The 14110-nt window shown below is 39.3% G+C and overlaps 1 protein-coding gene across 10 annotated transcripts in view; it reads right to left on the reverse strand.

The window, feature by feature from the left end:
- LOC105834480 (disks large 1 tumor suppressor protein) overlaps window positions 1–14110 on the reverse strand; it is a 401711-nt gene that overhangs the window by 266702 nt on the left and 120899 nt on the right. For all 10 annotated transcript variants that reach the window (XM_036283261.1, XM_036283260.1, XM_036283262.1 and 7 more), the window contains one exon: window positions 8552–8688. In XM_036283261.1, coding sequence (XP_036139154.1) covers window positions 8552–8688 — 137 coding nt within the window. The remainder of the gene's footprint in view (window positions 1–8551; window positions 8689–14110) is intronic.

Here is a 14110-nt window from a genome sequence, read left to right on the forward strand (position 1 = left end):
TACGTAACCGCTAATTTTGTTTTGTAGCTGTCACAGTTTTTTTAATATAAATCACACAAATGTCGAATACTGTTCATATATAATATTAAACAATATAAGATTAATTTTTTCTATCGACACATTTCATCACATGCGGCTAATGAATTCTCGCGGCTTATAAGTCTTGTTATAAATATCGATGCATTAGCGAGAAAAATTGCTCCTGGATCCCATGATATTCACCTTATGGAAAATTATGTAAAACGACGTATCTACTGCTCTAAAAGGAGTAGAAAGCGACATGATAGCTCGTGTGGAGATAAGGGCTGCGAAGTAAAATGTCCCGCAACCAAAATCGATTTTCTATTTATTCTGAGGCAATGTTATCTCGTTCAAGAACATCTTGATTTCTCAGCGCCCTGTTGTCTATTTCTGATTCATGCGGTTCCAAGATACATTTGATTCTAAAACAGCATTATCGCGGTCTCTGCTACAAATATTGTATTCAGGAAATTCTATATACGAAACATACGTTTGAATAAGTTCAGTTGGGGATTAACCCTCCATTACTCTAGTTCGACAAACATACATTTTCATTGTACTAAATAAAATAGAGAAAATAATCATACAAATGTAATCTGAAGGTTGTAAGTAAAAAGTTAGAAAGTTTCACAGTCAACTTTTTAACATCATATCCATATAATTAGAAACGAATCAAATGTAAACCGAGTGTTCGTCTTATATAAAAAAATGAAAGGTAAAATAAATGTTATCAAGGAAACACAAGACACGGACTTTCCCATTTCGGATGACAAAATCGAACGTGATGATGATCTTCGTAAAAACGCGCATGAGTGATGTGCGGGTCGTTATCCAACGGAGATCAAATTAAATGCAGCAAACGTCGTCGGAATCTCTTGGTGTTATTGCCGGTTTGGTGTTATCTTATCGTCAACAAGAAGCGAAAGAGAAATGCGGACGCGGACGACAGTTCGGCTCTCACGGCTCTGACGCGATAAGAAATAACGGGCTCCTCGTTAGGAAGGATAAAGTCGAATGACGGTCGAGAAGTCAGATAAGCAGGGCGGCCGTAATTGGGGATATTCGGGGGGGGGGTGGCATTGTTCCTTCGTCGATTCATTTTTTCCCTTCGCCATGATAAATGTTGTGCGACACTCGTTCTTTTTGTCCGCGGGTTAGGAACAAATAACCGGGAAACCAGTGGGCTCGCACGGTAAATCGCCATAACTTTTCAAACCGCATATTTGCGATGTGATATCTCGCCGAATAATTAAACAGCATACACGGTATGCGGATAAAACCAAATATAAAAGCTGTATGGTGTTAAATAAATTACTTTCAGAAAACAGCACATATGTAAAATATAAATATAAAATCCCTTTTATTTGCACGATGATTTTATTCCATCGGTCGGACAAATCTCTACCATACTGGCGGCAATTGCCGCCGTTCCGCCGCCGGAATTATTTATCGTATGATAAAGAGTAAAAGTCCGTAAAGTAGCTTACTGTCAGGGAATTTGAATTGAAAAAACGAAACGCTGCTTCGTATCGTTACTCGATATTTCCGAATATTTCGTCCAGCGCTTTTTACAGAACTTGAAATGCAACACGGGTTGCGAAATTCTTTTCAGTCGTTCTGGAAATAGCGAATTTTCTAGGTTGCGCAAATGAATGGACCGGCATTTCCCCACGCAATGCATTAAGTTGCCAGCCGCAAACGCATGCATTTTTAAACGGATCGAAGGGCCGAGTAATGCTCTCGTTGGGACTTTCTTCCATTTATCGGAAATGGACGCGTTTTCCCCGCGGCGAAATGGGTTTCGGGTTGCACAGGCGACTCTGACCATAAATTCCCTTTGTCGCCGGAAAGAGGAACGTTGTACGATCGGGTGAGCGCATTTCGAGAAGAAACGGCCGTAATCCCGCGATTACGTAATCCGTTTTTAACTCATGACACTTTTCCGCGCGCCCTTCCGCGCGATGAAATAATTACGCGAGGTGAAATCCGTGCAACTGCAACGTCGTTCAAAATGATGGCGACTCGCCTGAGAATGAAGCAACGTTCTATCTGTCTTGATAGCACTCGCGCACTGCAAAATGTTGAGTCGCGAGACGAAAAAATAAAAAACAGCTCTGCCCTCTCCTGTCGTCCTCTCCTCGTATCCGGCAGCAGCAGCTTTGTGCGCGAAACAGCTTAACATTCTCTGCACTCAAAGCACGGAAGAGAAAAGTTCCCGCATTCTTTTAGAGGGCTAAGCAATCCTATACCTTTAACCAGGCTCGCGAGTAAACTGCATTTGAAATGGAAACCATCTCAATGGACCAAGAAAATTTTCCTCATGAATTGATGGATATCGTAGAGATAAAGCTTCAAATATCATATACATCATATACGTTTAGATTCGTTTAACGGTTTTGATAATCAATATTATTAACTGTTTATGCCACAAATTTTTGTGTCCCTAAAAACCTAGAACATTATTACATAAGATACTTATTTGGATTTATGGTAAAAAATGTTAATTTTCGATACTTTTAAAAAATTATTAATTTATAATAAAAAATAACATAATTAAAAAGGAATCTAAAAGGATTCTAAAAAATATGTTAGAGTATTCTAAATAAGTGCTTAAATTACCGTTTTAATATTAAGATTTAGAAGAAAAGAAATAAGTTTAGAAAAGTTAAATATTTTAATAAAAAAAACGCATTTTCTTTATAAAAAACACAAATTTTAATTATTTGATTGCTTATAAACAATTATGCAAATAAAAATTAATAATTGCCCATTTTTTAAATTTAGAACAAAATATAATAGCGTTCTCTAAATCAATATGCAATATCTAAATAGCAGCAATAATTCTCCCTCAATAAATTCCTATCGAAACATATAGGGTAGTTTTCAACATTATGTAAAACTTATTTGACAAATAGATATATCTATTTTGTTTTGAAAAAAATATATAACGTGTATATTTATAAAAGAAATAAATACAATAAAGTTACAACAAAAAAGTGTTGTTAAAATTGAAATGTATTTTTAAAATATTATTTTTCAAAACCACGATAACTCAAATCTGGTTTATCCGATCAGTTTAAATTTTAGAGTAATATTTTTAACAATATTCGACATCGTATCATGAAAGTTTTTTTCCAATTTATAATTGTTTTTCTGAAGTTATAAAAAAAAGAATAAATTTTTTTGAAAAAAAGTAATTTTTTAATTGAAATGTGCTGTTTCGCGAAAAATAAAGTTAAAGAAATTTTCTTCGTGATCTGAAAATAACAATTGTAAAGAAAAAATTGCTTATCTTTTAATTTCAGATAATTTATCGAGACAGAATTGTTACTCTCATACAGATACGCACATTGATTTAGAAGACACTGTTATTTTCATATTTTTGTTCTAATTGTGCATTTTACTTTTTTAAATAAAAATACATATTTTTAAAATAAAAACACATTTATCCATCTTTTTAATAAGTTTCACATTTTGTCAAAAAACAGTCTATTTTTTAATTCGTTATTTCTACATAAGTAACTCCTTAAATGTTATTAATATATAGATTCGTATTAGTAACAAATAAGATAATTAGGGCACAAAATAAAGGCGCACAAGCGCATTTACATTGCGACCGTAAACTGCATAACAAGAAAAGCAGCCGTGTACTTTGTTTGATACGAGTTTATAGTTAACGGTGTGGGAGACACGCTCGTTCGCAAACTGCCGCTGTCGGAAAACTCAGCCTTCGGCGAGCCCAACCTTTGGAAAATTAAATTACTTACTGTCCGATATTGTTTACCGATACTTAAATCGACCGACACGACGAGCACCGACAGTTTAATCTCTCCGCGGCCTCTCCCGCTCCCCCACTCCGCCAACATTTCGCGGAAAAGAAAGGTCAGAGGAGCGGAAGCGAGCGACCCTTATCGATTTCAGCGTTTCCCACGGGAAATCGCGTTCGTTCAGCAAGGAGGAACCGGGAAGGCGGACACCGTGGAAGGAAGGATATTCACGGCGAACGGGCGGGCGCAGAATTTTCCATTACACCGAGTGCGGTTACCCACCCTTATCATAGCGGTGCATATTCCAGCGACAGGCGCAGGGCGACGACTACCACTTGCGTAGTAATGGAAAACAAACAGGGAAAATATCGTCCGTTTACAATGCCGGTGATATTCCGCGTACGGCACGCCTCTTCTTAAGGCCGGATTCGCGGATATTCGCGAGGCAACGGCAATGAGCCCCGATAAAGAGGATATTTCTACAACTTATACGCGTGTAAAATATAACTTTCTGACGCTAAGCTCTTTCTGTGAGATCCCACGAATTTTCCAGCGTAACTATAATTCCGCGTTCGCGTATCTCTTTTAAAATCGACACGAAGCTTCCGGGCTTCCCCCGGACGGGCGAACCAGATCACTCAGCTGTACACGTGTTATTGATGTGCAATGTCTCTGTTATATACGTGTGGTAATTAGGATTATCGGTTGTTGTTGCAGCGCGCAACTGTTTCGGGGGGGGGGGAGGCCGCGTTTATTTATTTGAATTTAAACTCTCGTCGTAAAACTCACGGCAAACACGCAACCGGTCAGCAATGTGTATCGAAGTTTTGACGGGTAGCGAATGGCAAAGCGGCCACTATAACGAAGAACAGCGGCGTTGTTGTTTCGCGACGGTAATGGCCCGCGTTTAATGCGCCATTAGAAGTTGTTAACTGTTGTTTCGGGAGAGCACACCGCGTTACACATGCATATATGTATGATAGCGGACGACGCGACGATGCGCGTCGTTCGACGTTGCGGGCGGATTTACTGTTTTCCGGCCTCGAGAGTCGGCAATTAAATGATCTTCCTTTTTTGACCGGGTTTTTTTTTTATGGTAATTGCATTTGGTCAACAGAACGACGTTGAAAGCCAAAAAATTATTTTTTCTCTTCTAATTGACCGTCGTACGTTTCCGCAGTTTTCGATATCTTAATTGGAAAGAAAACTAGGTCACTAAAATTGAAGTCTAAATTACGCTAAAAGATTTTATATTGTTTATTTCTTGATCGGTCCTTAGTTCAGAAACTACTATGCATTTTTAATAAAAGAATATTTCAGTTTTTCCACAAAAATATTAAACGCGTCCACAATCAAGTGCCTTGTATTTAAAAAAAAAACTAGATATTTAATAATTGCAATTGAGGCAAAACATTTTTCAATCTTGTTTCGGAAATCACTTTTAACTGCCCAGTCGGTTAATTTTCATTATTATCAAACAACAATAGAATATTCGATATATATAAGCAATAAAATATTAAATTACGAAATATTTAATAAAACTGCAACTCGTGTTTTCTGTTTCTATTCCCTCGCCATTGCCATTTCTGATTCCCATCTATTTTAAAATCAAATAATATAAACGCATCGCTTTTGTTTTTCGTGTAATAATTGTTTTGATTAAAGCTTGGTCAAACTCACGTTTCAATTGATTTAAAACTGCGACTTGTGTACAGAATGCATGTTACATTTTTTGCCACTTTAATAATAATACTGTTAGTTATTTTAAACACTAAACAAGCAGTTGCAATGCGAACTGTTTAACAAAAAAATCATACATTTAAGTTATAAAATTGAAGAAAAACTTCAACAGCAAAATAAAAAGTTGTTTTGTAAATACATAAAACTGGTATTATACTGCAAACATGGAGCGCTCTTCGTTACACATCTTTCATTTCATACGCATGTATTTCTAGTAAACCTCCGAGCGAACCAAAGATTGTCGCGGAAATAGATCAGGTCACAAATTATATACATACATAACAATGATTAGACGCGAAAAGTATTTTATTATATATTGTATTTCCAATCTGACATAATTAAGTTTAATTTAACGCTTCGTTTTATTCAAACTGCTCAGAGTGACGATACGTTCCATGATAAAGTACAATCTAATTACAACCCAATTTTGCGAATTACATTTACTGTGCGCTAGCAGCGAATTGCAACGTATTGATTCGTCTCCAGTTCGTTGCCACAGCATTTCAATTCGTAATATATAAATTCCTCCCTCCCTGTGCTCTACTTGAAACAGTAATGTAACTACTCCAGCACCGAAACAATGTCGATGTCTACCATAAAATTTCCTAATTAAGCTAAAAGCTTCTCCGAAAAGATAACGATGTAAAAATTTATTAATGATAAATAAAAAATATCTGGAATTATAATATGTAAGGTCAATAAAACAGAAGAGAGATACAGTCGATCACATCCGAAAACGTCGAGGAGGCAGAATTTTGATCAAATTGTGCAGAAATGCCGCGCGTGACGGACTAATCCAATCATAGTACCGATATATGCAATAACGTTTACTTGATCGTACGTACTATATATTAGAGCGCGTGTACATATGCGGTGTACGCGGATGTACATACTGCACGCGTGTCGACACTCCACCTATCTCGCAGCTTATTACATATACGAAGAGAACGAGAGAGATAGAGATAGAGAGAGAGAGAGAGAGAGAGAGAGAGAGAGAGAGAGAGAGAGAGAGAAAGAGAAAGAGAGAGAGAAGATATTTCGCTCAGCACAAAACATTGTTATCTGCGGTGTAATCCGCCTTTGCCCGGCGTGCGCGCACCAACGTAATTGTAAAATGAGCGCAAACCGGGAAGTCTCATTAATATTTCGCTTTGTTCTTTCCTCCTAGCTGCGCGTCGTAAAGAAAATGCGGAGAAGCTTTTATTTAAAATATCGGAAAATGTCGACGTGGAAGGGAAACACGATTTGCGCGTTTGTATTCCTTTAATTTCGCTCGACAGCACCTCTCGCCGTGGAAGTGTAGCGACGTCATTACGAAAACGGATCTCACGACGTCACGCGTATATCTCCCGCGCCTATCTAGAAGACGTTAAGTTCGGACGATTAACGTCATTTTGTACGTCAAAAATCGCGCGGAGCGCGCTCCGTCTTATGTTCCCCTTTCCCGCACGTAAGAATTTCACGAGACGTTTTTCGCACGCGCGTGCGAAAATGGAATATCTGCTCGAGCGATAAAATGTACGCCCGGAATGCGTTATATAAACGTGGTTCGTGAATTCGCCGCGCATTCAAAAGGAGTCGAAAATGCACGATGTTACGGCGATAAAAATACCAAGACTTTCCTTCTTGCACATCCCTCCTGTGCCTTTACTGCTGCTGACAGCTTGCGGTATCAGTGTTCTTCATATACAGGGAGCAGCGCTGTTCGAACGAGATTATGTTGAAGACTGATTATGTCGTAGACATTGTGTCGAAAGTCGTATTAATTTAGTAGAAATTACAGCTCTACGGTATGGAAATAGAAGCATACAATTTAACGGCACCATACAGTTTAGCATTTAATTACGTGATGTTCTCTTTCGATCAATTTTGCAAAATTATGTTGCAATTAAATAAATAATGCGCGGTCGATCGTATACCAATAATGCAATCCTTTTTCGGGAAAATAAATTTAAATTAAAAATGCATATACAATAGCAACCAAGCAAATTGTACTTCAAAAACTAAAAAAAGAAAACTTAAAAATTAAATGTAAATATGACAATAATTAAGAAATAAATAAACTTTTGATTCATATTCAATTAGTCATATTCAATTATTTAAATTTATGATATAACATACTTGAATACTCTCCCTTTTATACGACAGAAATATGTTTCTTGTGAATTATATAAATCACCATTTTTTAAGAAATGCGTTATTATCGAAATATTGTATTCTACACTCGGCATCTTTCCTTTAGTAACACATATAGTATTAATCGTGTAAATTTCGATAAGTGTAGCGAAAAATCAGCCAATAGCGCGCGGCTCTTCGAAAATCATCCCCAAGGACGCCGAACGCCATTTGTTCGATCCCCGTGCGGGACAGCGAATTATCGGGAGTATTTCCGTTCTCGTTCTCGCGACGTTACTCTAACGATCGAGTTAATCCGGAAAAGCCGGGCATATACGTGATCGAGGAGTGCGCAAAGTGTGTATATAGCCGCTACACGCAATCGTCGCGGCTGAATATCACGTCGATCGCTCGCCATTTACGGTATCGATGTCGATATGACGTCGTCGCGACGGTGCATGTCGATTGCGGACGGGCGGCCCGCAATTAGCAATTAAAATCGGCGGACCGGCCGATTGATTGGACCCGCATGATATTCCGCGGGTCCAATCGACCCGCCGATTATAATTACCGGCGTTAATTATGCAACGGCACCCCCGCTGGGCGAGATATAATCAACACTCGCCGCGGCGAATTACGTTCGGACTATTTTCCGTCATCGCGCCGCAACATTGTTGGGATTTCAATTCCAACGATTTCACCCGGAATGAAACGAGCGAGTGAGCGCCGCGGAGATTCATTTTCGCCGCGCGCCTCGTCGGAATTGCGTCTCATCGAGATTTATTACTGGCCTCACACTCGTCGCGCCTCTCTCTATTCCTCCTGGAGGAATTCGCAAAGTGCAATTCGCGAAGCGCGAGTAGGATACATATGAACAGAGGCGAACAGACTTATATAACTGTACTCACGTCGTTCTGGGCGAAGGTCGGCGTGATTGGCCCGTCGCTGGCTTCCCATTTGTCCGCGATGCGGATCGTCTCCGCCGTTTTCTGCTGCACCGATTTCGATTCGTCGAGCAGCGTCAGCTCGTAAAACTCCTGGATATCTGCAACAGTCCGAAGAAAAAGGAAAAGACGTATTACCATCTGCCTCACTCGGAGCTCTGTCTCTCTCCCTCTCCCTCTCCCTCTCTCTCTCTCTCTCTCTCTCTCTCTCTCTCGACGTTCGGGGGTAAAATCTCCGCGGACCGTATGACCCGCAGCGATCTCCCGGACGGCGGGGGATTTCATTTCGTTTCTATCTGGCTTTCCTGCGTGCAAACGCCATGATAAATTGACCGGGAACTCGATTTAGTCCGTCCGCTCACATTGCATGCACGGGGAAACCTCCAGGGTGATATAATGGGGGCTAACCGAGAGACAATCGGTCGTAAGTCGTATTGTATAATAATGGAATAATGGATTTGGTGCTCAAGTAGGATCGGTCATCTTCAACGATGAACACACGTTATTTAGGATGAAGCGCACGTTGCCAATTCAAGAGGTTTCGGAGGGACCGAGCGAGCGGGCATCCCCCATCTTCGTCCCGTCGTACCGAAGACTTTAACGCCGGGGTCCCCGAGACGTGAACGCAAAGCCGCACGATAAGGCGGTCACATAATTTTCAATAGTTACGCCGCTCGCGTAACTCGAGTGGACTCTCGAGCCAGCACGTGTCGCGGCGCCGCGTTCTCGAATATATATCACCGGCACCGGGACACGTCGGGCGCAGGTCGTCTGGGTCGAAGGAGCCCGTAACTCCTTGCCAGCGCCGCTCGCTTCTCGCCACGACGACGTTGCGGAATGGGCTGAGGCTGTCTCGTGACAACGCGAGGATCGGACAGCGTGGGGCACCGTCTGAATTAAGAATGAAACGCTTGAAACTTTCAATTTTTTTTCCGCCTTGCAGTCGCACTCTTTTCGTGCAATTTATTGCATGCGCGTGTTCCGAAGGTGTTCAAAAAGATTTTGGAAGAATTAAAAAAAAAAAAAAAAAAAAAAAAAACATTGTAGACAAATTGTTAATAATATTTGCCATAAAAAACGCAGCAGAGATGATCCAATGTCGCGTCATGCATTATCGCTCCGTATTTTTCGTTTCTCCTGCTTCAAGTGGATTTTTCAATGTTTTTTTAAAACAAACCATATTTATATACATCGTTTTTTTCTTTCATAAAAAAAAAACGAAGAAAAGGCACTACTTAATTATTTATTTACTACTAGTAGAAAAGACTAAGGTACCCGAGAAGTTTTACCTTGTTTTTGTTTTTAAAAGGAAGCAAATTCATTTTATCTTCTAGCGCTAATACTACTGTTATTCTGCTAATTATATATTAATAATATTATTTTAAATATCTTCTCAGAAAAATCGACTTATGTCGTTTAGGCAAATGGCTATTTGAATGGATATTAATGTCGCGAATTTTTACAACTTAATTTCTTTTATTAATGCAACGGGGAAAAGGCAGAGACGAATTCAATATCTCTCTTAAGCTGGCTATATCAACGATTTAATTTCATCCCTCCCCCTCCATGAGCCGCATAATATCTCCGAGTTAAAGTAATTTCCAACATATATAACCCACAATGCTCCGCGCTTATTGTAGCGAGCATTACTCTCAATTTCTTCACTGAGCCAGCGAATGTCTTGCGCGTTGGTAGTCGTTAATGAATTGAAATTACGGTTAGCGCTTTGAGGCATTGCTCCCGAGAGTGTCGCGTATTAATTGCTCCCGCGTGAGCAATTCCTAAAGGTAATTTCCAAGTTACATCATTACAGCACCTGTGTTTCGCGCAATACTGAGCTTTCTATATAATTACGCTCATTAGTCGGTCAAGCGGACTAAGTTTCTCCGTCGTTTCCGCCAAGATGATACGGCTGTTTCTATCCTTTGAAAAATAATACCTCACCGTGCCTTATAAGCTAACAAAGCAATCTATTATCGGCGTACGATCGGTGTATTTAACGATCTGTGGTTAAGAAAATTCAGTGTTGATACAACTTCACAACTTACATTATTCTGTAATTATTTATGCTCGTTATCGATATAGAAACTTCGATGTAATATTATTTTGTAACGTTTAAAAAGTATAAACAGTTCGTCTGTGAAATCAGTAATACCTAACAAAATCTGTAATTGTATTTTATGTATGAAATTGATGACAGATTGCCCTAATATATTTCTCTACTTTTTTCGTTATTTTCTGTATCATTTTCTTTTGACCTTTATATTTTCTGATTATATTTTCTGACGAGAAAGAATTTCATTTCGTCACGCTCTCTCTCATTTCCATATTTCCAACAACGATTTCTTTCATTTTCAACGACGATTTTAAAACTACGCGCGGGTCTACCTAGTCCGTTTAGTCACCAACGTTAGTCTCGAAAGGATTTTTCTCCCTTTTGCCTCGAGGTATGTAAATGTACAAAAAATTTCTAGAAAGTTGCGGAACGAAACGTTTTATCTGTCGGTCGAATGAAAAATTTCGGAGGTCTCCTTTAAATTCGCTTCCTCTTCTTCTTGACGTCTGCAATCACCGCCACGAAAATAATTTGTTGCACGCGAGAAAAATTTAAAATGCTGTGTCGACGACATATTTTCGTATATTTTCTTACGCGTGAAATAGAGTCGCTGAAACAATGTTGCGCTCTTTCTGTTCAAAAATGCTTTCCTCGAAAGTATACCGAGGTAAAAAGAAATAGATGAGAATCTCGATTTTTGCAAGGGCGCTGCTTTTCATCATCGCAACGCAAACATCTTGCATCCTGCAGAGCCGGATATTTACGGCACCGGTGTTACCGATGGGAGGAGGGCGAGCGGTGGGGGGTTATTGCATTATAAATTTTCAAAGGGCGTCCCGATTTCTCCACCATGATAAAAATGTACATCAATCCCGTTCGAGCTTTCGGCGGCGACGGCTGCGGCGGCACCCTTTCACCATTCTGCACGACGTCGCGGTAACCCTGTCTAAATATCACCCGACGCATTTCTCACGTGGAATGCAAGAAATATATATATCGAAGACTTATTTCAATCCCCCGCCTTGCACGCGTTGACGTCGGTATGTGAAACGCGCGCGGAATTCTTTTCGATGATGGGCATTCAGTGTGTAGGCGGCAGTGGCGCCTTTCCGGTGAATACCGGCGCCACCCTGACGGAACTTATCTGACATTTTGCCCCCCGGGAAAGAGACAGATACTGGCGTTATCATGGGTGCAAACTACCGCCAGAGAGGATTTATGTCTTAATCTATAAACGCATGCGACAGGATAAAGACCTAAATAGTCTCATCGATCGCTCAACTCGCGTTACTTTTTAACCCTTTATAGACCGAACTGAATCACCGTCTAAGATGAAAACAATTTTTCAATTTTAAAAATATAAAAAATAGAAAATGTTTCTGGTCATATAATCCTAGTCACATTATACAACGTATTTTTAAATATTAAAATACACTATTAATGATACAGAATTTTTTTAAAGATTTTCTGAAGTTCAAAAATCGTTTGAAAAATACAACTATTTACCAGCGACGCTATTGGTCTGAGCAGTGAAAAACAAGTCTGCGGACAAAGTTTAAAATATAATAATATGAGAAAAAATATGAAAACCAAGTTCGAGATCTGAATTCAAGAAAATCGATAAGCTGTGACGATTTTTAGAAATATTAAAAGACTAATAACGTACAATGTTACGTGACTCAACAGTAATTAAACAAAATTGTTTTTGTAATTAGAAGGCATGAGAAAATTGCAATTATAGTTTAGAGCGCATGCATAATTAAGTTTTCAAGTACTCCTCTGACAAAATGTGCTATAGTTATTCCACATCGTACAGCGATAATTGATTGCAGGCAATCACACGTTCCTGTAGTGTCATCCCTTTATAATTAGCCCAATGTAACCGATGCCATCGTGGTTCGTCCTCTTACTAGGCCAATGGCTGGGATTGCAATTAGAGACGTAGCCATATCGATAATCGATGCATGCCGTGGGCATGGAATAATAATTAGATTACTGGTACTTAAATCCGATTCGCGATATACACAACCAATAGTTCTGTTGCGATGTCGCGATTGGGCCACGTTGACGTTCAACTTACGTCATGCAATATATCCATATTATATGTTATACGCATATTTACTGAACCGCATTCACGCGTGTCGTTATAACTCTTCATATTTCTAATCCGAATTTTTGAAACGTTGCCAAACCAGAAAATTTCGTTATGATTAATGAAGAGAAGAGAGAAAAAAAATTGTAACTAGCACGATTAAAATACAAAGACCATAATTTAGAATTTCTCAAGATTTTTTTTCGGACAAAATCTTTTCGTCAGAGGGTGCGATCACGAATGATTCTCTTTTTAGGTTTATTTTCGCGGTTTATTTTACGTCCTTGCGTTTTCCTATTTTTCCTACCACGTGGCCGTCGACCGCAAAGTGCGTGTGATGAAAAAAATTGTAACTGCACATCCAGGGAAAAATATCGCTAGTCCGGGTTTTCGTTAATTTTCCACCGTTTCGCCGTTTCGCTCTCCCCTCTGTCGGGCCGCAACGTTACTCTTTTGTATTTTTTCACCCCCTTTCGCGAAATTATAACCATAGTGCTTTATTACGTATTATGGTCGGTGCATTAAAAAAATTTGCGTTTCCTACGATAGCATGATGCAAAATAGAAAAAAAAGGACTGAGGGAAAAGACGAGATTAAATTTGCATGGCGCTGGTTGACGTCGGGTATTTTTTAATGTACTTTGGCAGTTGGTATACTTTTGAATACTAATGCGCCTCGCGCTTAACGAACGCATTTTGTTTGGTTTATCAGATGAACGTGCCGGTACGTCAAAGCCCGCCTGCTGCACAAGCTTGAAATTCCCGTTGCGCACATCGTCGAAATGAGACAACGCCGCTAACGTATACGTAAATATTCGCACATATTAATTTAGGCATTTCCGCACGTATTCCGTTTAAAATAATGAAGTAATGGCGAAACAAGACATTATAAAATCAGTTAAACGTTGTTTGATTCAATATCGTCCATCGCAAAGAGGCATTTCGTCAAGGATTGTTAAAATTATTCTGAAAAAGACGTAACTTTATCTTTGTAAAAAAAAACATAGCGCTCCGATCAAATGTAATTCAATGCGTAATTCTGCACATGCGTGAAATATTAAATGAATGATGAAAGCAGAAGCGATTTGTTCGACGAAATAAAAGCAGAATATTGAGCGCACAAGTTCATTACATACATTAAGAAACCGCTTCAGGCGCATACAGACAGTATGTTATACTATATTTCATCCCTTATCTATTACTTTCATCAATCAAGGTGAGAAGCATTGCGCAGTTTATTTTCGACGTCCACATGTATGTATACACGTATATCTATTGCCCTGAAATTCGCCATTTGCTGCTCCAGAAGGGACGCTACGTAAACGTTTTCACGACGAATAATTTTTAATTTTCCGCAATTTCCGAATTCACAAAAG

Source organism: Monomorium pharaonis, chromosome 2 (genome assembly GCF_013373865.1).
Source record: "Monomorium pharaonis isolate MP-MQ-018 chromosome 2, ASM1337386v2, whole genome shotgun sequence".
Taxonomy (NCBI): domain Eukaryota; kingdom Metazoa; phylum Arthropoda; class Insecta; order Hymenoptera; family Formicidae; genus Monomorium; species Monomorium pharaonis.